We start from the raw sequence: 26,149 nt of genomic DNA, 5'->3' as shown, positions 1-26,149 counted from the left end.
ATTTTCCTCCAATTCTGCCTCTCCTCACCTCCTGCCTCTGGTAACCACAAGTCTGATCTCCTTTTCTGTGAACTGATGTCTTTAAAAAAAAAAAAGAAAAAAATCTGCATGTAAGTGAATACTTTTTTTTTTTTAAATTTAAGGCTGTGTACTTTTTTTTTTGGTTTGTTTGTTTTGAATATTACTTGAGTTGTCGTTGGGTAGCTTGGTTGCTTTGGGTAATGTGCACTTTTGAAAGCCTCTCAATTTTCAAAGAGGTTTCCAACTGTAAAGTAGCTGTGTAGGTAATTTTCCCTTGAAGATTAAACTTCAATCATAGGAAATCTCCTTGAAAATGCTTCAGTACTTTGTTGGAGTTAATTGTGTTAAAACTCTGTAAGCCAGTTGTAGTGGAACTCTTTAAGCTAGTGATACTTTTTCTTATGGATGATATAATTATCCTTTGAATAAATTATTACTTCAAAAATATACCATCCACTGAAGATTTCCAAATACGGTAAGATTGTTTTTCCTTGGGAAAATACTGGTTTTGGTAAATTTTTGATAGGAACAAATAATTTCTTATAGGCATGTTTTTATTTCCAATTTTTGAAGTTACTATTTTTTTTATTCTTCTTGAAATGGCATTTTGTTTCTGTTATATTAATGCTTGATTCTGTAAAACACTGCGTCTGTGTTTGGTCATTTTTGGTTTTGTTTGTTTGTTTGTTTCCTGTTTGTTCATTAAATATTTATGGAGTCACCCACCTGTCAGGTACTGGTCTTGGTGCTAGTAATACCATGGTGAATAAGACAGAATGGTCTTTAGGAAACTTACAGTTTATAAGCATAGCTTTTATTACCCCCATACTCCATTTTATTTTCTAGCAGTAGCGTAACACCTGTTCTTAGCAAAATTTTATTGGATTCCAAGTCTTACGTGAATCAAATTCTTATTCTGAATATTCATGCGTAAACCAGAAAAAATTTTCCTGTGATGGGTCCTCACTTTGGAAAACACTGGCCTAGCATGGAGGTTCTCAAACTCCATAAATGAAAATTTCTTCAGAAGGTCAAATTATACAAAATTTGAAAATAAAGGCAGAGATGACCTGCCTGAAATGTGTATCATGAAACTCTCCCTTAGCAACTCCTTCCTTCAGGAACCCTCAGGAAACCCTGATGCCCTGTGGGATGCCACAGAAAACAGGAAATCAGTCATCTCGTACTAAAAAACCACTTCACTACTGAATGTATTATTTGTTGAGTACTTTGAAGAGATCAGTATTAAAACAAAGATTTCTTTAATATTGTCTGGTCAGGAAGCAACAGTTAGAACTGGACATGGAACAACAGACTGCTTCCAAATAGGAAAAGGAGTACGTCAAGGCTGTATATTGTCACCCTGTTTATTTAACTTATATGCAGAGTACATCATGAGAAACGCTGGACTGGAAGAAACACAAGCTGGAATCAAGATTGCCGGGAGAAATATCAATAACCTCAGATACGCAGATGACACCACCCTTATGGCAGAAAGTGAAGAGGAACTAAAAAGCCTCTTGATAAAAGTGAAAGTGGAAAGTGAAAAAGGGGGCTTAAAGCTCAACATTCAGAAAACGAAGATCATGGCATCCGGTCCCATCACTTCATGGGAAATAGATGGGGAAACAGTGGAAACAGTGTCAGACTTTATTTTTGGGGGCTCCAAAATCACTGCAGATGGTGACTGCAGCCATGAAATCAGAAGACGCTTACTCCTTGGAAAGAAAGTTATGACCAATCTAGACAGCATATTCAAAAGCAGAGACGTTACTTTGCCAACAAAGGTTCGTATAGTCAAGGCTATGGTTTTTCCTGTGGTCATGTATTGTGAGAGTTGGACTGTGAAGAAGGCTGAGCGCCGAAGAATTGATGCTTTTGAACTGTGGTGTTGGAGAAGACTCTTGAGAGTCCCTTGGACTGCAAGGAGATCTAACCAGTCTATTCTGGATGAGATCAGCTCTGGGATTTCTTTGGAAGGAATGATGCTAAAGCTGAAAGATTTCTTTAATATTGTCTGGCTCCAGTCCTTTGGCCACCTCATGTGAAGAGTTGACTCATTGGAAAAGACTCTGATGCTGGGAGGGCTTGGGGGTAGGAGGAGAAGGGGACGACAGAGGATGAGATGGCTGGATGGCATCACTGACTGGATGGACGTGAGTCTGAGTGAACTCTGGGAGTTGGTGATGGACAGGGAGGCCTGGCGTGCTGTGATTCATGGGGTTGCAAAGAGTCGGACATGACTGAGCGACTGATCTGATCTGATCTGATCTGATAGTTGATATCAACTAATACTTTATAATACCTTTTTCTTGATGCAGTTGTCTCACTTATGACGGTCTACACATGTGGCTGCTAGATATTACTTTTTCTATCTAATTGTTCTGTCAGGAAATGGGCCACAGATGGGCATAGGGTAAGGCCAAGCTCTGGCTGAATTTCTTTTCTCAGAGGCTTTTTATTTTGTCCCTGAGGGCCTCAGCTCAAACACCTCATTCTCCAGGTCATAGTTAGAGATGACCAGCTTGTATTTGCAGGTCGAATGCTTAAGTGACACCTCCTTACAAACACGTGCATTGTAATTGTTTGTTGTAGCATGTGTTGCTCAGGAAACCAATTTTGAGACTTGTGTGTGTGCTGGCGGTGTCTAGGATAGTGCTCTGCACGCAGCTGCTGTGGGGAGGGAGGAAGGCAGGACTGGGCAGAAGGAAAAGTTGACTGCCTTCAAACCCTGGGCAGATTCCAGAGGCAGCTCTGGCCCTGACAGGGCCTCAGGGTTCCAAATGGAGGCAAGAGGGCCGGGGCTCAATACTCAGGCTTGGAGCATTCATTGCATATTGGCCACCATTCCCTCCCTCTCCAGGGAGCATGATCATGAGGAAGGGAACTAGACCCTGGGTGAGTGTCACGTGGGGACAAGGAGCATCCCTTTGCTGAAAGTGTTGAGGGCCTCATCCAGCAGTGGGGGTGGGGGGTGGTTACCACCAAAGCACCCCTTATAGTCACACTTTCTGTTTCTCACATTCATCTGTTTTTATTTAAGAACTGAAAATGAAGTAAGCAGTGTTCTGTTTTCCACAGTTAGCTAATGAGATTTCATAATATAAAATATTAATGCTTAAACTTTAATAAATGAGCAAATGGTGAATCTTGTTAACATCATCAGTAATGTGGAAATGTAACATAATCACACATATAAAAATCTATAGTTCAACCTTCTTTTTGACACAATTAGGAATAGGCCTTAATTAAAAAGTGTATGGTAAATTACTTCAGAAATATTGAGTTTTCTGAAATATAATTTAGGCACTTTTTGATTCATGAAGATTTTTGTAACAAGAACCAAAGACAAGTTTTGAGTAGTGATTTGATGGCTTTGTTTTTTGTAATTGCACTTCATTTAAAATGTCATTATCATTTGCTTGGTATATACTATTACTTTAGTTTCAAAGGTAGTGATTTTTTTCAATTGCGAATTTTAAAAGTGGGTAATGTAAGAAGGGTAGCTGGGAGAAGTATTCTGTGTGAATATTGGACTTTGGCCTGTTAGCAGGCAGAAAACTTTTACTTCCAAAAGTTGGCTCACTCTGCAGTAATTGCAGTGATCATTGTAAATGGTGTGGGTTTTCCTTGGAAGGGATGGGCTTGGTAGCCCCTGTCACTTCCTTCCTCTTGGCATCTTTGTGTGACTGATGAGGAAACAGGATTGGGATATGGGGCTGGAGAGCGCATCTTGGGCTCTAGACTCAGATCTGGGCTTGGATACTAGTCTATCATCGACTTTGCTTAACAAAATGAATCCTTCTAAACCTTAGTTTTGTCATCAGTAAAATGGAGGTGTTAGTAAGAGAACTTCGATCATAGGATCTTAGCACGAGGTTTGGCATATTATAAGTGCTTGATAATGGTAGCTGTGATGAGCGATGTAATTTTATTGGTCAGTTTTTCTTTTCACTCAGCTTTCAACACTTTAGTAACTATTGAAAGTATAACTTGCTTATGCTCGTACAAGAAGGAAAGGCAATTTAGAGTTGTCTGTCAGAAAACTAATCTTTGGGGACTTGAGCTTGAATCTTCGTGTGAGATGACAGAGTGAAACAGCAGGAAGAAGAGGAAATATATGCAAAGGAGGGCAGTGCGACTTCACACACAGCCTCCTTCAGGGGAAAGGAGCTGAGGTCTGTGCTGTTTCAGGACTGAGCTGCCTGAGCGTGGCCTGGACTTGGAAATGGAGCTCCTCTTGGTGGCCCTTGGCTTGGTGAAACTGTCCTTGATGGTTTCCTGAAAGAAATTAGGGGGACATCAGGGATTATCAGAGAAATGGGAGTTACCCTCTGAGTAGTGCTGCTAAACATTTCTGATGGACTAACGGTCTGAACATATCTTGAAATGAGCAATACAGAGACCAGTTCATAGACAAAGCCTAAATCAAAGAAATGGATCTAGTACCAATTGAAAAACAGTCTCACCTACTGACAGTTTGAAATGTCAGCCTGATACTATTCAGTTAAAGATAATGTGTGTAAATTTCAGCCACCAAGATAACACCATTTTGGGTCTATTCTTTGAGTAAACCACCCAAAGATGTGCTTAGAAGGATTATTCTGTTTTCCTTGGCCTTCAGATTAGATCTCTCCTCCCTCTAATTCATAAAAGATGCTAATTTTAAATAAAATATCTAATTAGTATGTTACTAGTTTATTAGTGATTCATGGTTTCTTAATGGTAGCAGAACTGTTTGTCATACTCATTATGTCAGAAACAAATACACTGTCCTACAGGTTAAATGAACAGTTAGTAATTTCAGCAAATCAATACGTATGTGTGGGTATGCAATGGTAGACATAATGGTGGTTTTCCAAGGATACAGAGAAGTATAAAACACACTTATATCTTCAAAGAATTAAGAATCAGTTGCCTAACTGAGCAGTGGTGGCACAGAGTACCCAGTTGCGAAGCAGACCCTCTCACTGTACTAGGTAGGTTAAAAGGGATAATTTATTTGAGAATTTCTGTGTGGTGGTGGGTGTTCTGTCACAGAACACGGTGCCTATCCACACAAAAGTGATGTATTCACACCACACAACAGCTAGCTGTGGAAAGCAGTAGATGATAAACACTATGTGAGAAGTATAAGGGAAAGTCTCTGGAAGGTAGGAAAGAAGTAGAATTGCTGAGGTTTCCAGTGGTCAAAGAAAGCTTCATCGAGGAGGTGAAATCTGGGCAGGGATTGGGAGGTTGGGTTTTGAAGTAGGAAGGAGGGGCTGTTTGTGGTGAGAAGTGAGGTCAAAACCCCTGTGAGGGAGGGAATAATTAATAGTCCAGACTGTTGGTAGTGGACTGCTGATATTTGTGGCTGTGGCTAAATTGTGTTTGGGGGTTGGGATCTTGAAAGCCAAGCAGTAAGGAATAAAAGTTTTTATGCTAAGATAGTGATATGAAGTCTGTAGCTGCCCAAGGAGATAGTTTAGTGATGGTAATGGTCTACTGGGGGCAGACCCAGCCATTTCCATGCCATTTAAGTGGAAATTAGGTCCCCCAGTCTTGCCTACCTACTGTGAGCACACTTTGTCCTTCACAGTCCATGGATTTTCTATGCACTAGAGCCCTGGGTGAGATCCACAGGGGACGAAGAGAAGGGAAGGCAAAATGGGGAGTCCACACTGAAAGTACAGAGTCCTGGGAGAAAGATTTGATTGAATTAGACATTTGAATGAATTGGGAAATTGAAACTGGTAGAGTTGTCCTGAGTATGCCAGGCTGACCCTGTATTTAGTAGATGAGGTATTGGCTTATATAATTTCTTGCCTGTTCTTCTAGTTTCTCACTTTCATGATTTTTTTTTCTTCCTGTATTCTTCCTCTCCTTCCACATCTTCCATCCTTCCTTCCATATGTTTGATCAGGAACATGATTCATCATTTGAGAGCCCACAAAAGTCAGCAAACACTTTCTGAGCATCTGCTTTTCTGGTGCTCTGTTCCAGAAGAGACACTGGTCCTTGCCCCTAGTGAGTTTGAAGGGAGAAAGGGAGACAGAAAAGTAAAAAAATATTAAATTCTGAGTTCCATGATGGAAGGCTATCTGCTGTGTGGTTGATAGAGTGAAAGGAGGAGTGTGGGTCTCTCCCTGGGGGTGACTCAAGCTGGGCGAGAAAAAGAAGTGGTGGTTTTGTTGGCTGGATGGGGATAGTAAGAGTATACAAAGCCCAGAAATAGGGGATGGAAAGTAGTGGAGGTATGAAGTAACAAAGGCACTAGAAGTGGCTTCTTTGGTAAAGCCAAAGAACAGGATTTGATTGGACATTGATCAGTAGATGCAGCTGAAGAGGTGTTAGGACTGCAGCAGGTCTGTGCGCCCTGCAAAATGCTCACCTTCTGTCCTTCAGGTAAGTCAGCCATGGAAGAAGACCCACGGCTTTGTCATGGTCAGATCTGTAGTTTGCAGAGATGACTTGGGCACATCACGGAGGGTAGGTTTGGAAGGGTACATCACAAAGTGAGGTTCCACCTGTAATGGTCAATTACACCTTAGTGACCCAAGCTGCATTGAGGAGGCACACTCAGTGTGTGTCTAATTTAAAGACTTTTTGATACATGTATAGTATATGGCAAAAATCTTTCTAATGATTAACCTCCAGAGAATTTTTACTAGAACCCTTTTTAGAGATGTGATGGCTATGTGTTGGCCATGTGATTTTTGTCAGAGTTGTGAGAACCAACTGAAAGACTATGTCAAGGGTATTTTTTATCCTTATATTTATGCTTATATATACATTTATATTTACTTACACTTATATTTTCTGGGAGCAGATGGTTGAATTTCAGACTAATGAACTGTAACTTTGATATCATTTTTTAAGAATCTGGATATATAAATATAAATATCTCCATGTCCAGCCCTTACATGAGTGCATGCCTGTGTGTGTATACATGTGCATGTCTTAGCATGTATGTTTTGCTTGTCTGTGGTGTGTGTGTCCCCTTTTCTGGGTATATTTGATAGTGTAAACCAGGGATTAAACATTGTTAAGAAGTGACTACTGTATAAATATGTTGAGTGATTATCATTTAGTTATGCTAAAATTTTTATCTTCCAATTCAGTTGGAACACTTTTATTAACAGTGCCTTAAGCAACAGGATATATGGTTGAATTTTCTTTTAGAGAATTGCCTAGTTACATCGGATCCAATTAAGTTTTGCATATGTTATCAGTGGCATTAAATGCAACCAAGTGTGGTGTTAAGTAAAATGAGAAAAGTTATTTTAGTAAAAACCTAACTTGTACTTAATATATCTTGAGCTAGTAAACAGCAAATGTAGGTCTGGAGATTAACATATTTTTATTTAAAACATGAAATCATCATTTAACTTAAGATTATTATTTTAAAATTTGTTAGTAAGTTCACAGTAAACAAATTCAAGTATTTAACTTTTTAAAACACCAAACTAGAAATGAGTAATACTTGAAGAATTTCTGTTGTCCAAGGATGAACAATTCCTTTTTTCAAACAGGGATCCTACTTGCACTCTGGCAGTGAGAGTGCCGAGTCCTAACCATTGGAGTGTCAGGGAATTCCCGACGATTCTTTTTCTATATATCAAGACTTTAAAAGTTCCATAATTGTGAAATCAATAAAAGCAACTTTTTTTATGGCTGGTAAACTTGTATTTAAAAAAATATTTGAAACGTACAATATTCTTAGAAAGGTTTGGTGGAGATACAAACATTGATGTAATAGTTTCATTTTCTGTCCTGCTTGTCAGTAAATTTTTAAGTTTTTTTAAAAATTTTTTTAAAAAGGTTTTTTAAAAATAACTCTGCTTAAAAACAAAGGCCAAACTAAACAACCTTGAAACAAAAAACATAAAACCCAAAATAGCCCTGGATTGCTATGGTGTTGTGAGTGTTACAAGGGAGGCTCTAATCTCCATTTTGTGGCCAGGTGCTGCCTTGTCCAAGTCGTTTGGTGGCTTGGGGCCTTTGTTCCCTAATGTGTAAGATGTGGTTGGAATGGTGATCTGGGGCATTGAAATAGATGATTTAAGTTTATGTTTCCTCTGATTAGTGTTTAAGAGATACAGCTCTATGTTTGGTTCTCTAATATTCTGCTTAGTTCATCTATGTGGAGTTTGGGATTGACTTTTTTTTTTGCATGAAATTATTTAGAAACAGACACCCTTAGGATACGAGCTGAATAATTACAAACCTAAAGCTGTTATTTGTGTTTAAAATTTTAGGTATGCAATACCCCCGGAACATGGAAAACGACTGGAAAGACTAGCTCAAGGTAAGCTTGCTATCTGTTATCTACACGATAGGTTGTTTGTTTCTGAGGTATTTTTACAGAGTAGAATGTCACTATGTTAATTTTATTCTTTTCAAGTTATTGGCTTCTAAGTATTTTTCTCATTGAGTAATTTTAATTTTTCCATATTGCATAATCATCATGATTATTTTAGTTGGCTGCTTTGTTTTTTGTCAACTGATTTCACTTAACCTATTTTAGTTATTTCCAGTTTTTTCTCCTTTATGTAATGTACTTAACATCACTGTGTCAATAAAATTTGTATTTCCTTTAGTTGTACCATTGAGATAAATTCCGAGAAGTACTGATACTGGATCTTGGGCTCTAGGATGTTTTATGGGTACTTTTCATGTTGCCATATCATTTCACCAAAGGGTTGTGTTAAATCCCCCTCCCTTGGGCCTGAGAGTGCTTGAAGTATGAAGGTGAATGTTTCCAGGTAACAGGACAGGCATAATATTGTATGCCTTCTTAGACTAGTAAAATTAAGCATACTTTACTGGAACTTGAAATTTTTTTTTTTTTTGAAGACTTTGTCCCTCTTTGTTTTCTTTATTCTTCTAGTTTTATTGAGATGCACTTGACATACAACATGTTATAAGTTTAAGCTGTTCAGCATAATGATTTGACTTGCATCATGAAATGATTGTCACAATAGGTTTAGTGAACATCCATTATCTCATACGCATATGAAAATAGAAAAACATCTCCTCTTATGGTGAAAACTCTTAGAATTTACTCTTTTAACAGCTTTCACATATAACACTCAGCAGTGTTAATTATATTTATCATGTTATTTGTTACATTTCTAGTACTTATTTATCTTGTAAGTAGAAGTTTGTACCTTTTGACTACCTTCATCCAGTTGTGCCTCCCTTGACCTTGTCCATCTTCTTCTCTTACTTTTTTTAAACAGTTTTAGCTGCTGTTTTATTAATTTTTTAAAATTAATTAAAATTAAAATTAATTTTAAAAATTAATTTACTGGAATATAGTTGCTTTGCAATTTGTGTTCCTGCTGTATTGCAAAGTGAATCAGCTATAGGTATACATGTATCCACTCTGTTTTGGATTGCCTTCCCATTTAGGTCACCACAGAGATTGAGTAGAGTTCCCTCTGCTTTATAGTAGGTTCTCATTACCTGTCCATCTACCATTATATCTACTACTGTGGGCAAGAATCCCTTAGAAGAAATGGAGTAGCCATCATAGTCAACAAAAGAGTCTGAAATGCAGTACTTGGATGCAATTTCAAAAACAGAGAGTGGTCTGTGTTGATTTCCAAGGCAAACCTTTCAATATCACAGTAATCCAAATCTATATCCGGACCAGTAATGCTGAAGAAGCTGAAGTTGAACAGTTCTATGAAGACCTACAAGACCTTCTAGAACTAACACCCCAAAAAGATGTCCTTTTCATTATAGGGGACTGGAATGCGAAATTAGGAAATCAAGAGATACCTGGAGTAATAGGCAAATTTGGCCTTGGAGTACAAAAAAAGGCAGGGCAAAGGCGAACAGAGTTTTGTCAAGAGAACACACTAGTCATAGCAAACACCCTCTTCCAACAACACAAGAGAAGACTCTACACATGGACATCACCAGATGGTCAATACCAAAATCAGATTGATTATATTTGTAGCCAAAGATGGAGAAGCCGTATACAGTCAGCAAAACAAGATGGGAGCTGACTGTGGCTCAGATCATGAACTCCTTATTGCCAGTCAAACTTAAATTGAAGAAAGTAGGGAAAACCTGGAGAAGGCAATGGCACCCCACTCCAGTACTTTTGCCTAGAAAATCCCATGGACGGAGGAGCCTGATAGGCTGCAGTCCATGGGGTCGCTAGAGTCGGACACGACTGAGCAACTTCACTTTCACTTTTCACTTTCATGCATTGGAGAAGGAAATGGCAACCCACTCCAGTGTTCTTGCCTGGAGAATCCCAGGGACGGGGAAGCCTGGTGGGCTGCTGTCTAGGGGGTCGCACAGAGTCGGACACGACTGAAGTGACTTAGCAGCAGCAGCAAGGAAAACCACTAGACCATTCAGATATGACCTAAATGAAATCCCTTATGATTATACAGTGGAAGTGAGAAATAAATTAAAGGGATTAGATCTGATAGAGTACCTGAAGAACTATGGATGGAGGTTTGTGATGTTGTACAGGAGGCAGTGAGGAAGACCATCCCCAAGAAAATGAAAGGCAAAATGGTTGTCTGAGGAGGCCTTACAAATAGCTGTGAAAGAAGAGAAGTGAAAGGCAAAGGAGAAAAGGAAAGATACACCCATTTGAATGCAGAGTTCCAAAGAATAGCAAGGAGAGGTAAGAAAGCCTTCCTCAGTGATCAGTGCAAAGAAATAGAGGAAAACAATAGAATGGGAAAGACTAGAGATGTCTTCAAGAAAATTAGAGATACCAAGGGAACATTTCATGCAAAGATGGGCACGATAAAGGACAGAAATGGTATGGACCTAACAGAAGCAAACAATATTAAGAAGAGGTGGCAAGAATACACAGAAGAACTATATAAAAAAGATCTTCATGACCCAGATAACCATGATGGTGTGATCACTCACCTAGAGCCAGATATCCTGGAATGCGAAGTCAGTTGGACCTTAGGAAGCATCACTACGAACAAAGCTAGTGGAGGCAATGGAATTCTAGTTGAGTTATTTCAAATCCTAAGAGATGATGCTGTTAAAATGTTGCATTCAATATGCCAGGAAATTTGGAAAATTCAGCAGTGGCCACAGGACTGGAAAAGGTCACTTTTCATTCCAATCCCTAAGAAAGGCAATGCCAAAGAATGTTCAAACTACCGCACAATTGAATTCATCACCCGTGCTAGCAAAGTAATGCTCAAAATTCTGCAAGCCAGGCTTCAATAGTATGTGAACTGTGAACTTCCAGATGTTCAAACTGGATTTAGAAAAGGCAGAGGAACCAGAGATCACATTGCCACCATCTGCTGGATCATTGAAAAAGCAAGAGAGTTCCAGAAAAACATCTGCTTTATTGACTATACCAAAGCCTTTGACTGTGTGGATCACAACAAACTGTGGAAAATTCTGAAAGAAATGGGAATACCAGACCACCTGACCTGCCTCCTGAGAAATCTGTATGCAGGTCAGGAAGCAACAGTTAGAACTGGACATGGAACAACAGACTGGTTCCTAATCGGGAAAGGAGTACGTCAAGGCTGTATATGTCACCTTACCTCTTTAGCTTTCATGCAGAGTATAATCATACGAAATAACGGGCTGGATGAAGCACAAGCTGGAATCAAAATTTCTGGGAGAAGTATCAATAACCTCAGGTATGCAGATGATACCACCCTTATCGCAGAAAGTGAAGAAGAACTAAAGAGCCTCTAGATGAAAATGAGAAAGGAGAGTGAAAAAGCTGGGCTTAAAATTCACCATTCAAAAAACTAAGATCATGGCATCTGGTCCCATCACCTCATGGCAATAGACAGGGAAACAATGGAAACAGTGACAGACTTTATTTCTGGGGGCTCCAAAATCACTGCAGGTGGTGACTTCAGCCATGAAATTAGAAGAAGCTTGCTGCTTGGAAGAAAAGCTATGACCAACCTAGACAACATATTTAAAAGCAGAGCGATTACTTTGCCAACAAAGGTCCATCTAGTCAAAGCTATAGTTTTTCCCGTAGTCATGTATGGATGTGAGAGTTGGACTATAAAGAAAGCTGAGCACCAAAGAATTGATGGTTTTGAACTGTGGTGTTGGAGAAGACTCTTGAGAGTCCCTTGGACTGTAAGGCGATCCAACCAGTTCATCCTAAAGGAAATCATTCCTGAATATTCATTTTAAGGACTGATGCTGAAGCTGGAACTCCAGTACTTTAGCCACCTGATGTGAAGAGCTGACTCATTTGAAAAGACCCTGATGCTGGAAAAGATTGAAGGGAGGAGGAGTAGGGAACGACAGAGGATGAGATGGTTGGATGGCATCACTGACTCAATGGACATGAGTTTGAGTAAGCTCCAAGAGTTGGTGATGGACAGGGAACCCTGCCGTGCTGCAGTCCATGGGGTTGCAAAGAGTCGGAAATGACTGAGCGACTGAACTGAGCTTGTCCATCTTTAAGGGCCAGATTGAGCCATTCTTTGGGAAATTCTATCAGTTACTTTCACTCTGTGCCCACTTGTATCTACTGAGAGTGCCATTTACTTTTATTCCTTCCCTTAAAGATATGCCAGGCAACCTTGCTCTTACTTCTCTCACAAGGCGGGAGAATCATATTCACCCCCTGCCACCCCCTTCTGGTTTGCTAACCACCCTAACTCAGGATGATGTAGACTACTAGTGACTTATTTCCAGAGGAAAATGGAGTTCCGTTGAGTGACAACTAAAGATAAGACATTCTGCCTTTATTCTCAATTGAATCCTCAGGGAGCACTGTTTTTTCAATCAGGTGTGCCAATCTTGTAGAAGAGGAATTTTGTCCCTGCATTATGTATGCTTTCATTTAATAATAAAATAGGGACACTGACTTGACAGCTCTGAACAGATATTGTTAATGACATCTAAAAGTTGCTTTCCTCCAAATTATGGAAGAGTATTAGAAAGAATAGTTAGGGTATCATGTTTGTTAAAAGCATTATTATAATTTTGGCAGGCTAATAACTATAAAGCCTTAGTGTTTTTATAATGTAATACATTACAGTAATAATAGCAATGTAATTGTAATCTTGAACTTTGTTATGGACTATTTTTATGAATATTAAGTGGATGGATCCTGGTTCTGGATAATAGATTATAGCACAGCTTAGAATATGATTACCATAATCCTTAAATACACAGGCAGTGAACTTTGTGCTAAATCTATATGCTGTGGACTCTTCTGTTCTCTGTGATAATTATTCTATCATTTTCTGTTCACCTCACTGCCCCAGAATTTTTAAAATGGAGCAATGTAAACTTTGCGGTATGGAATCACATGTTAAATTTTTTGCTGTAAACTGTCTGTATACACTTTGATATAAACTGCCTGAAAATGACATTCCAGAAAAATGGATGCCATTAGCTTAATCAGTAAGAGATTAATAAACTTGAAGGTTGAAAAGGAACTTTAGACTCAGTTGCGTGTTTATTGAAAATTTTTTGCAGCATTATTTTGAGAAATGATTCAGGGGAAAGACCCTATAAGACAGTGGAGGATTTCTGTCTCCTGAGCAGATGTCAGACAAATTAATTGAATTCTGCTAAACAATTAAAATGATAAAATAATGCAGTAAATGTGAGGGAGCCTTATAGGATGTCTAGGTCAAGGCAGCACTTGATACATAATATGAAAAGCAGCCTTGGATATTTTCCATTATCTTGTCTGCACATCATAATTATCACAGTTGCCTTTTATGCATGAATGCTTTCATCTTTGGTTTCTATTGAAATCTTGATTGACGGTGGCAGCTGCAAATATTTTATCTGAAAAATGTTAGGTCTGCATCTAATAAAGCCAGGAGTTCGATTTTGCCCTTCAGTAGCTTTCTCATTTATACAGTTTTTTTCTAATATCATGTAGATATAAATGTAATAAAAAATCTCGAGTGAATTGTTGCAATTTTTATACTTGTTATGTTTGCCTATAATGAAATTGTATTCTTTCTGATTTTTGACCTGATCAATTGAATGGGAAGTAAAAAGGATACTAGAGATATAACATCATGAATGACAGTGTTGAAGATTTTCAGTTTTAAGAATGTCTAAATCTCATCTATTTTAGAAATTAGACAATATCTTAGTGGTTCTATTAAGTTAAGCAAAATATGGATTAAAGTAAATTGGGAGCAACTGGTGTGTGTGTGTGTGTGTGTGTGTGTGTGCGTGAGAATGACTTTTTCATTGGTCTCTCATTGTGAATAAAGTGCTAATAGTTTTTTAAAAATTAAAGAGGACTCACTTTGGTCAAAATTTTGGTTACTGGAAAAAGAATATGTGAGTTAGGACTTTGTGCAGCAGATTTTGTAAGTGTGAATGATTAGCAGGAATTTTGTTTTAAGTGACAGGATGGTAGAGTTCAGTATACTGGTTCTTCTGTAGTCTTATATTTACTTGTAGCAAGTGTTTTTGTTTTTACCTATTAAAGTGACACTCAATAAAAAGGAATGGATAAATCATTGTTATGAGGGATAATTTAGTTCAAGTTTCTTTAAGCAGTCAATTTTGGTGGGTGTGCGTGTTTAAATGACTAATCATCTTGAGTTTAAGCCTGTGAAACAGAGTCTTAGCCTGATTAGCAGGGATCCCTGTTCTAGGAGGAGGGCATGGCAACTCACTCCAGTATACTTGCCTGAAGAATCCGCATGGACAGGGAAGCCTGGCAAACTACAGTCCATGAAGTCACAAAGAGTTGGACACGATTGAGCAACTAAGTACATTCTGTTCAAGGAGGTGGACAAAGGGTCTGTGGGCTGGATGCAGGCAGCTGTGGACTCTCTGAAATTATATTCAAAATTGGGCATATATGTGGATTTCTGGGAAGCTAACCCATCGTCAGATCCATCAAGATGGTTTGGTCCAAAAGGGATTATGAACCACTGCTGTTTAAAGACTGAAAGAGTAGCAATAAATAACAAGTCATTTAAATTCTATAAATGTTCCAAATTGACCCTTTCTCATACCTCTGACTTGAAATTAGGAAAATGAACTTTTATCAGCTCTCAAAATGATAAATACTTAATTCCTTTAAACATTCATTTACATAATGGCTGAAAATATTACATTAAAATGCTTGGTTTTGAAAGGCTAATAAATTAAATACCCTTGATTATGAACAATCAATTTTAAGTGACTCCCTAAGACATAAAAAATGAAGAAGTTCAGTGATACATCCTCTGCCTTCATTCCTAACTCATGCTTTATGCATGGGGATCAATGTGTGATGTGTCATGGTATGTTTATTTTCATTGTACTATCACTTGTTATATTAGAAATGGTGAAGCAGTCCCTGAATTTAATTTCCTCGTGTGTGTGTGTGTGTGTGTGTGTGTGTGTGTGACTCAATCATGTCTGACTCTTTGCAACCCCATGGACCATAGCCATCAGGCTCCTCTGTCCATGGGGATTCTCCAGGCAGGAATACTGGAATGGGTTGCCATGCTCTTCTCCAGGGGACCTTTTTGATGTCAGATATCACAGTTTGTTGGACATGAATTTGAGCAATCTCTGGGAGATAATGGAGGACAGAGGAGTCTGGCATGCTGTAGTCCATGGGTTGTGTAGTTGGGTATGACTTAGTGATTGAATAACAGTCACAGTCTGTGTTGAATTTTAAATACTGTATACCCAGCCATGTTCCTAGTGGGATTTTAAACATTGAACCATAGTACATAACACACACATGCTACAATAATTAGAATGTGGGGTGAAAGACAATTCTGAGAAATGACAGGGAATGGGAGGAAGAATTCAGGAAAGGAATGCCAGCTAGCAGGGAAAAATTTCTATGGAGGAGAATTAAAAATTCTTTGATTCTGTGGGGTGGAAGTTGAGCCAGAAAACCTGGTTAGCTTGACTGACTGACTTGTGCCAAAGTCCTTGGCCTGAGGAGTCCTGGTGACCTGTGCATGTGTGATCCATATATCGTGTCAAGGTGGGAAAAAGCTGGAGCTGAAACAAAGTGGTCTCAAGAATGCAGTAAAAAACTATGTGTGATGGTCTATATGCCTGTTAAATTAGGTGAAAGTTTTAACTCTTAAGTGTTCTGCAAGCCAGTTTGAAATAGAAAAACTTTCCTGTTATTCGCTGCACTATGTTCAGGAGATAAAAATAGGGCAATTATTCAGGAGAACCACCATCCTTCTCTATACAGTCAGTATGAATTTCTCCTGGCTCTCCTCCTGGAGAGCTCCATGGGGCTTTGTCTCTACAGTAGAGATGTTGATGGATTATTGGACATGTGGAGCAGAGTGAAACCTGCAATGTGATAACTGTCTACCCAACCATTAATTGGTCAAAAAGGGGTGGGAAGAACAGAGAGGTCAATTATAGCCTAAACCTCTAATGTTGACCTCTTAACTAAGAATGTGGGTAAAAATGATCAAGTGTCACCCCACATAATATAGTTCATTGGTTCTTTTCACTAATAAGCATGTTAAGAAATTTCACATGTGAATCAAATTGCTGTTCATTGTTCATTTGCTGTCATGTCAGACTCTTTGCAACCCCATGGAATGTAGCACGCCAGGCTTCCCTGTCCTTCACCATCTCCTGGAGTCTGCTCAAACTCATGTCCATTGAGTCAGTGATGCCATCCAACCATCTCATCCTCTGTTGTCCCATTCTCCTCCTGCCTTCAATGTTTACCAGCAACAGGGTCTTTTCCAATGAGTCAGCTCTTCGCATCATGTAGCCAAAGTATTGGAGTTTCAGCTTCAACATCAGTCCTTCCAGTAAATATTCAGGACTGATTTCCACCAGGATGGACTGGTTGGATCTCCTTGCAGTCCAAGGGACTCTCAAGGGTCTTCTCCAACACCACAGTTCAAAAACATCAATTCTTTGTTACTCAGCCTTTTTTATTGTCCAGCTGTCATATCCATACATGACTACTGGAAAAACCATAGCTTTGACTATATGGACCTTTATAGGCAAAGTAATGTGTCTGCTTTTTAACATGCTGTCTAGGTTTGTCATTGCTTTTCTTCCAAGGAATCAAATACACCTATCTAAAAGCATTTCCTACAGAAACATACTTGTATATCCTTTTCCTTTGTCCTTTTCCTTACCATCTGTTTATATGGCTACTGTACTTTTAAAGCATCATATCAGTCATATGAATATTTCAAAAGCCTTTACAAGCCTACATCATTTTGCTGTACTTTACTTTATTGTGAGTTGCAGAAAATGCATTTTTTTCCTTGCAAATTGATTGTTTGTGGCAGCCCTGTGTTGAGCACGTCTGTTGGTACCATTTTCCCAATAGTATTGCTCACTTATCATCTCTCTGTCACATTTTGGTAATTCTCACATTTCAAACTTTTTCACTATTATGTTTGTTTTATGATCTGTGAATTGCAAACAGTTACAACTCATGGAAGGGTTAGATGATGGTTAGCATTTCTAGCAATAAAGTATTTTAAAACTAAGGTATGTACTTTTTGGGGGCATAATTCTATTGCACATTTAAGAGATTATAGTATAGTATAAACATAATTATAAATGCAGTAGGAAACCAAAAATTCTTGTGACTTGCTTTACTGTAATACTTGCTTTATTGCAGTCATCTAGAAGAGAGCCTGCAACATCTCTGAGATATGCTTGTATAAAACTCTGTCAAAGCATACTTGGGTAAATTTCAGTTAAGTTGTCTTAATCAAATCTATTGCTAGTGTGAACATACACTATAGGTCTGGTTTCTCATCTTTCCCCTCTCCTTCCCTTTCTTATTCCTTTCTTTCCTAAGTGATTAATAACTAATGTCAATTTCTTCAGACTAGTGTTTGTATATTATAGAAAATTTGATTTTTTTAAGCTTTGATTTTTAAATTTTTACCATGGCTAAAACTTTGTTGATTTAATAGTAGCAGCATGTGTTTGTCATGTGAGATTGGGATTTAGAGTACATCTGCTCTATTTCTAAAACAATTTAAAAACATCTAATGATATTTTAGGTCAGATAGAGGTAAAATGCACTTATAGTAAAAGCCACCTGTTAAAACATAAAGTCTAGTGAGTTTTGACAAATATATACAGTGGTGTAACTACTACTACTCTCAAGATACAGAACATTTCCAGTAGGCCCCAGAAATTCTCTTGTGCCCTTTTCTAATTAATTCTCCCTACCAGCAACCACTAACCAGATTTCTATCTCTAGAATGTTATTAATGTGGAATTAGGCAATGTGTAGACTTTTCTATCTTAGAATAGTGCTTCTCACATCTGATCACTTTTATGTGGTACAGGATGTCCTTGGATGTGTATAGCACCTGGGAAATCCCATGGACAGAGGAGCCTGGCAGGTTACATTCCATTGGGTCACCAAGAGTCAGACATGACTTAGCCACTAAACAGCAGAAACAATATTCACAAAACATAAAATAAACCATTAACCATTTTGAAGTGTACAATACGCTTAGGTTTAATATATTTGTATGATGTAACCATCACCTCTGTCTAGTTCCAATAGATTTTCATCACCCTATAAGGAAACCTTGTATTTTTTATTCAGTCATACTGTATTTCCCTTCACCTCTCCCTAGCCCCTGGAAATTAATAGTCTGCCTTCTGTCTAGGTACTTACATATTCTGGATGTCTCATATGCATGAAATCATTTAAATGTAATTTTTGTGCCTGACATCTTTTATGTAGCATATTTTCTATGTTATATCTTATATCTGTACCTCACTCTTTTTTATAGCTAAGTAATATTTCGTTGTAAAGATATACTACATTTTGCACTTCCATTTACCAGTTGATGGACATTAGGTTGTTTCTATTTTCTTATAATGCTAAGATTTTTGTGCCTTATATCACTGGCTTCCCATAAGGATCCACCCAGCGAGGATAGCTGCTATGGAAAACAGTATGAATGTTCCTCAAAAAATTGAAAATAGAACTAACATACTATCCAGCAGTTCTACTTCTAGGTATATATTTGAGGGAAATGAAATAAATATAAAGATATATCTATTACGTCAAATGTTCGTTGCAGTATTATTTACAGTAGCCAAGATATGGAAACCACCTGTGTGTCCATTGACAGGTGAATGAATAAAGCAAAGTGTTGTATGTATACAGTAGACTATTATTCAGGCATAAGAAAGAAGGAAATCCTGTCTTTTCCTGCAACATGGAAGAATCTTGAGTCCATTATGCTAAGTTAAAAAAGTCAGACAGAAACAGACAAATGCTGAATGATCTTATTTATATGTGAGAATTATAAAAACCAAACCTACAGGTAGAAACAACAGTTTGGTGACTGCCAGAGGAAGGGGGTGGTGGAAATGGGTGAAGATTGTCCCAAAGTATAGACTTCAGTATGAGTAGGTTCTGGGGATGTACTGTATTATATGGTAACTACAGTGAACAATACTGTATTGAAAGTTTCTAAGAGAGTGGATCTTAAAACTTCTCATCACACAAAAATAACTATTTTTAGGTGATGAATGTGCACTAAACTTATTGTGGTAATCATTTCACAATATGTACATATAGCCAACCATTACCCTGTGTATTTTAAACTTATGCAGTGTTATTTGTCGATTATATCTTGATATTGGGGAAAGAAAAGAACCCACTGATGAAGACAATAATAGCATCCTGATTATATGGACGGGGAAATTGAGCTGAGAGATTGTGAAAATAGTTATGGCTATATGAGTTGTTGGACTTGTGTTAGAAATCAGTGTGTCTGTAGGGTTTCTTTATTAGTGTCTTGTTCTGTTAACTATGTGCACAAGATAAGAGTGACTTCAAATAATTCAAACAATTGGGTTTTTGATCTAAAACTTAGCTCTTCTATTAATAGCAATGTTAAAGTATGTGTTTATTGTGAGCAATGAAGGAGAGAGGAAAGTTGGTCCTCAGGTAATCTTGTGTTAAGTGCCTGTAAGAGGAGATTAAGATTTATCAAACTCCCATAGCATAGTTTGTACCTCACAGTGTGCTGTCTCTCAAGTGCTTCCACCGAAATATCCCTACAAGAGAGGGGAGTGAAACACCAGCTCTCCACAATACGCATGCAGATTTTGCATCTTGCTCCCTTACTATGTTTGTTTGTATGCAAACATAAACTAAATGATTTAACGTGGCAAAAGTAAATGCTGCAGAAAGATGTGCCAGTTTTATTCTGTGTGTTCTACACCTGTCATATTACCTAATGGCCACGGGGTATGTGAGGTGTGCTAGTGAGATGCTAGCTGCTATTTCCACTACTAGGTACTTGAGGGGTCAGTGTAGCTCTGTTTCTTTATTGGAACTTCTTGGTCTTCAAGACTGTGAAAGACTGGACCTCTCCCATTGTGTGACTGGTAAGTTGGAAAATATTATCCAATGCTGCAGTAGTAACATTCAAATATGGTAACTTTTAGAGAAGAATTCTTCCAAATATATTATTGAAAACTTAGGGAAAAAGCAGATCAAGAAAGTAAACATAAGAATAGAAAATAAAAAGATTCTGAAAGGCAGGTATTAAAGAACTTACTTCCAAAATTTTGAACACATACCTTGTTTTCTGTTTATTTACTGACTTTCAGAAAACTCTGATAGTCTTCAGTTGAATTTTAGTTAAATATTATCTTTTCTATCAGATCTATTTTGGTACATTTCATACATGTGATTGTTTCCAAATTTATTTTCTTCGCTTACTATGTACATAGCCATGGGCTGAAATAGTTCTGAGTTTTTAAAAAATTACCATTTTGCATCAAATAGTATTCTGGTTATGTTGGCTGGCTTAAATATTGAATAAAATATTTTTCATAAATGGTGGAGTGAGGGGTGAGTGTGAACCATGTACTCCTGCAGTTAATTTGAGGTAAAATTCATTTTGAGATGGGTACTTTTTGTCATAACTTGTGGTTTATCAGGTGTTTTCCAGGGCAATGTAAAATATAATTCTGATAGCCTATTGAAAATGTAAATTCTGAACTGGTATGAAGTTCTTAATATATTGCAAATTGCCTTCCTTCAGTGGTTTTCCAATTTAAATTAACTTATGACCAGTCACCACATTGTTCAAGTCCTGATTACAAATCCATATCAAAAGGAAATTAAACAGACTCCTCTTTCTTCATTGATTTTAATTTAAAGCTTAATTTGTGCAGTGCTGAGCAGAGGTACAGATTTGAAAAGTTTGATAGATCCATTTAAATTTTATTGTTAAAACTTTTCCATGGGTTGTGTGTGTGTGTTTGGGGATCTCTCTGCTGTGCTTTACTGAGTGGTGTAGATTCAGGACAGCATATTATGTAGATGCGTCATTTTCATTATATGATGTAGTTCTTTCTCACCGTTCACTGGAGTCTGCATTTTTTTCACAGGTTTATTTCTATTTATGTATTATGAATATTAACGTTAGACAGAGGGCTGTATCAGATGACCAGATAGGGCATGATTATTCCTTTTATTCCCACTGGTATTGTAGAGAATGATGGTATTTCTGATGTTTCTGTTGGATGTATGTTTTCAGTTCAGTGCAGTTCCTTTCAGTCGCTTAGTCGTGCCTGACTCTTTGCAGCACCATGGACTGCAGCACACCAGGCTTCCCTGTCCATCACCAACTCCCGGAGTTTACCCAAACTCATGTCCATTGAATCAGTGATGCCATCCAACCATCTCATCCTCTGTCGTCCCCTTCTCCTGGCATCAACATTTCCCAGCATCAGGGTCTTTTCAAATGAGTCAGCTCTTCGCAACATGTGGCCAAAGTATTGGAGTTTCAGCTTCAACATCAGTCCTTCCAATGAACACTCAGGACTGATTTCCTTTAGGATGGACTGGTTGGATCTCTGCTGTCCAAGGGACTCTCAAGAGTCTTCTCCAATACCACAGTTCAAAAGCGTCAATTCTTTGGCACTCAGCTTTCTTTATAGTCCAACTATCACATCCATACATGACTACTGGAAAAACCATAGCTGTGACTAGATGGACCTTTGTTGGCAAAATAATGTGTCTGCTTTTTAATATGCTGTCTAGTTTGGTTATAACTTTTCTTCCCAGGAGCAAGCATCTTTTAATTTCATGGCTGCAGTCACCATCTGCAGTGATTTTGGAGCCCGAAAAAAATAAAGTCTACCACTGTTTCCACTGTTTCCCCGTCTATTTGCCATCAAGTCATGGGACCAGATGCCATGATCTTCATTTTCTGAATATTGGGCTTTAAGCCAACTTTTTCACTCTCCTCTTTCACTTTCATCAAGAGGCGCTTTAGTTCTTCTTCACTTTCTGCCGTAAGGGTGGTGTCATCTGCGTGTCTGAGGTTATTGATATTTCTCCCAGTAATCTTCATTCCAGCTTGTACTTCATCCAGCCTGGCATTTCTCATGATATACTCTGCATATAAATTAAATAAGCAGGGTGACAATATACAGCCTCGATGTACTCTTTTTCCAATTTGGAACCAGTCTGTTGTTCCATGTCCAGTTCTAACTGTTGCTTCCTGACCTGCATACAGCTTTCTCAGGAGGCAGTTCAGGTAGTCTGGTATTCAAATTTCTTTCAGAATTTTCCACAGTTTATTGTGATCCACACAGTAAAAGGCTTTGGCATAGTCAATAAAGCAGAAATAGATGTTTTTCTGGAACTTTCTTCATTTTTCGATGATCCAGCAGATGTTGGCAATTTGATCTCTGGATTTAAGCCTTTTCTAAATCCAGCTTGAACATCTGGAAGTTCATCATTCATGTATTGTTGAAACTTGGCTTGGAGAATTTTGAGCATTACTTTACTAGCGTGTGAGATGAGAGCAATTGTGCGGTAGTTTGCCCATTCTTTGGCATCGCCTTTCTTTGGGATTGGAGTGAAAACTGACCTTTTCCAGTCCTGTTGCCGCTGCTGAGTTTTCCAAGTTTGCTGACATACTGAGAGCAGTACTTTCACAGCATCATCTTTTAGGATTTGAAATGGCTCAACTGGAATTCCATCACCTCCACTAGCTTTGTTCATAGTGATGCTTCCTAAGGCCCAATTGACTTTGCATTCCAGGATGTCTGGCTCTAGGTCAGTGACCATACCATCGTGATTATCTGGGTCATGAAGATCTTTTTGTATAGTTTTCTGTGTATTCTTGCCACCTCTTCTTAATATCTTCTCCTTCTGTTAGGTGCATACCTTTTCTTTCCTTTATTGTGCCCATCTTTGCATGAAATGTTCCCTTGGTTTCTCTGATTTTCTTGAAGAGATCTCTAGTCTTTCCCATTCTATTGTTTTCCTCTATTTCTTTGCACTGATCACTGAGGAAAGCTTTCTTATCTCTCCTTGCTATTCTTTAGAACTCTGCATTCAGATGCTTATATCTTTCCTTTCTCCTTTGCTTTTTGCTTCTTTTCTTTTCATAGCTATTTGTAGGGCCTCCTCAGACAGCCATTTTGCTTTTTTGCATGTCTTTTTCTTGGGGATGGTCTTGATCCCTGTCTCCTGTACAGTGTCACGAACCTCCGTCCATAGTTCATCAGGCACTTTGTCTTTCAGATCTAGTCCCTTAAATCTATTTTTCACTTCCACTGTATATTTGTAAGGGATTTGATTTACGTCATACCTGAATGATCTAGTGGTTTGAAAATATTTCTGTTTTTCTTTTTAACAATCCAGGTGTAGGTGCTTAAGCAGATGTGCTATTCTTTGCAGGTAGTTCTTTATACCCTAATAGCTTTTTTTTAGATGTCTGATTTTTTTCCTTCTGATGATCTATGGCCTCACATGCTCCATGGTGGCATCAGTAAAGGCTTATTTGCTTTAAAACTATTATTGTAAAACCCTCTATTCTATGAGGTTAAAGTTATTTGCAGTTAGGTAATGAGTGTTGATAATTCTTTCATCAGATTGGTCCTGTTCTTGAGCTATTTATATGTAGTGAGCCACAGAGTGAGATAAGTAACATTTCTCCAATGGCTAAGTAACATTTCTCCAATGGCCTATCTTCATTTTGGCCATGGAGTTAAAGAGCATCTGTGCTTTTTTCTGCTTTACGCAGATACATAGCACATGCTTTCCTGGTGAGTTCTCTGTTCAAGTCCTGTCTCTATGGTTCCCCTCTGTCCCATCCACATTTCTCTAGTCTTTCTCATCTTGCTTTCCTGCTCTCGGTGTGGTGGTGTTTCCCTCTGAGTTCGGAAGGTGAAGACTAGGACATCAAGTACGTGTGTTTTCTCTAGCTCATATAACTGAGTTAATGAGAGTTTTTTCTCAGACAGACTGCAGTGTTGAAGGCAGAGATGGAGAGAAACAGCTGGGTTTCAGCACATCATGTACTGTTGAATGAGCGAGTTGCTGTGTGTTTAGCTTCTTCACCTAAAGGCCTCTTCAAGACACTGTTCCCATATAGGCTGGTGAGACAGACAGGTTTCCATGCTCTTGAGTGGTCCTGGCTGGGAGTTAGTTCCAGAAATCGGTAGCAGTTAAAGTCTTGAATATTCATTGGAAGGACTGATACTGAAACTCCAATATTTGGCCACCTGATGCAAAGAACTGACTCTTGAAAAGACCCTGATCCTGGGAAAGATTGAAGGTGGGAGGAGAAGGGGATGACAGAGGATGAGATGGTTGGATGGCATCACTGACTCAATGGACATGAGTTTGAGTGAACTCCATGAGTTGGTGATAGACAGGGAAGCCTGGTATGCTGCAGTCCATGGGGTTGCAAAGAGTTGGACACGACTGAGTGACTTAACTGAACTGAAACTATATAAAATTGATCAGAGAGAAACAGATAGGAAACTGCTACGTGTCTACTATATTCTGGGAATTGGGATAAGTGCTTCTAGAATGGTTGCTTTTAGGAGTCTAAGAGATTCCTCTATTAAAACTACAGATTTTCCTCTTCTAACCTCCCTTAATATTTTATTTACTTATCAGATAATAAGTAGACTGAGTTTAAATTTGTTGCAAATTTTTAAGGTTTCAGTTCAGTCGCTCAGTCATGTCCGACTCTTTGTGACCCCATGAATTGCAGCACGCCAGGCCTCCCTGTCTATCTCTAACTCCCGGAGTTCACTCAAACTCATGTCCATTGAGTCCGTGATGCCATCCAGCCATCTCATCCTCAGTCTTCCCCTTCTCCTCCTGCCCTTAATCCCTCCCAGCATCAGGGTCTTTTCCAATGAGTCAGCTCTTCTCATGAGGTGACCAAAGTATTGGAGTTTTTAAGGTTTAGTCATTTTGTATTATGCAGACAACTCTTGGCAGATCTTTTTGTAAAAAAGATCAGCCTTTGGTGATAAAAATATGTATCCTTTAATTTTTAAGAATTCTGACTCTAGTTTTTAGCACCGTGATTTTTGATGATGGACTTGATGTGTAGTTGTGTAAAGCCGTCATTATATAAGAATACTAGAACATAAACTTAAAAATTGATTTGAAATTATATCTTAATTAATGCATCACTGCTTGTATTTACTGTTTCCATTTAGGTTTTTTCCCAAGCAGTTCTCAAGGGTGTGATGCATTTCTTCGCCACAAGATGACACTGATATCTCCCTCAGTATTAAAGAAATACGGCATTCCCTTTGACAAGGTATATTAGTGTTACTCTTTAATAGAATCATTTCATATGTGTAAAATTTGTGTTTAAGACAAATTCAACAGAAACTAACATATCTTTGACTTCCAGTAGGATTTTTAGGGTATGAGGAGAAAAATTCAGATTCATGTTTTACTTGGGTAACAATTATTTACCTAAGTACTGATTTGAAATTACTTTTTTTGTTGTTGTTTAAAGACCCAATTGGCTTTAATTCCACTTTTGTTAAAATTATAGTTAAAATAATTAACTATATTAGAAAAGTACTAATGAAAGTAGTAATTAGAAATTAGAAAAGTACTAATTAAAAAAGTACTAATGAAAAATGTGAAGAAAAGCTCTTGACATGTGTTTTTTTTTCTTTTTTTTACATATGCATGTATCTATTCTTTTTCAAATTCTGAAATTACATTTTTTTGAAATTAATTTCAGGTTATATTTACTTGAGATTTCATGCACTTCTAGTTCACTTGTAACAATACTGGAAGTAAAATGTAGCACATTTGATAGTATAATACGTAATTCTCTTTCACTGACGTCTTTTATGTGAGCAACAGAATTGATGCTAACGCCATCTATTTTTTTTTTTTTTTTTTTTTAAAGAAATCAGAACG

At 38.0% G+C, this 26,149-nt stretch overlaps 1 protein-coding gene across 10 annotated transcripts in view; it reads left to right on the top strand.

Moving 5' to 3' along the window:
* The window catches only part of KDM4C (lysine demethylase 4C), a 407,208-nt gene that overhangs the window by 83,366 nt on the left and 297,693 nt on the right, over positions 1–26,149 (top strand). For all 10 annotated transcript variants that reach the window (XM_025281534.3, XM_044939894.2, XM_006076447.4 and 7 more), the window contains 2 exons: positions 8,262–8,311; positions 25,426–25,529. In XM_025281534.3, coding sequence (XP_025137319.3) covers positions 8,262–8,311; positions 25,426–25,529 — 154 coding nt within the window. The remainder of the gene's footprint in view (positions 1–8,261; positions 8,312–25,425; positions 25,530–26,149) is intronic.

Source organism: Bubalus bubalis, chromosome 3 (assembly GCF_019923935.1).
Source record: "Bubalus bubalis isolate 160015118507 breed Murrah chromosome 3, NDDB_SH_1, whole genome shotgun sequence".
In the NCBI taxonomy this organism is placed as follows: Eukaryota; Metazoa; Chordata; class Mammalia; order Artiodactyla; family Bovidae; genus Bubalus; species Bubalus bubalis.
The sequence above is the reverse complement of the archived record's forward strand: the minus strand, read 5'-3'. Positions and strand labels throughout refer to the sequence as shown.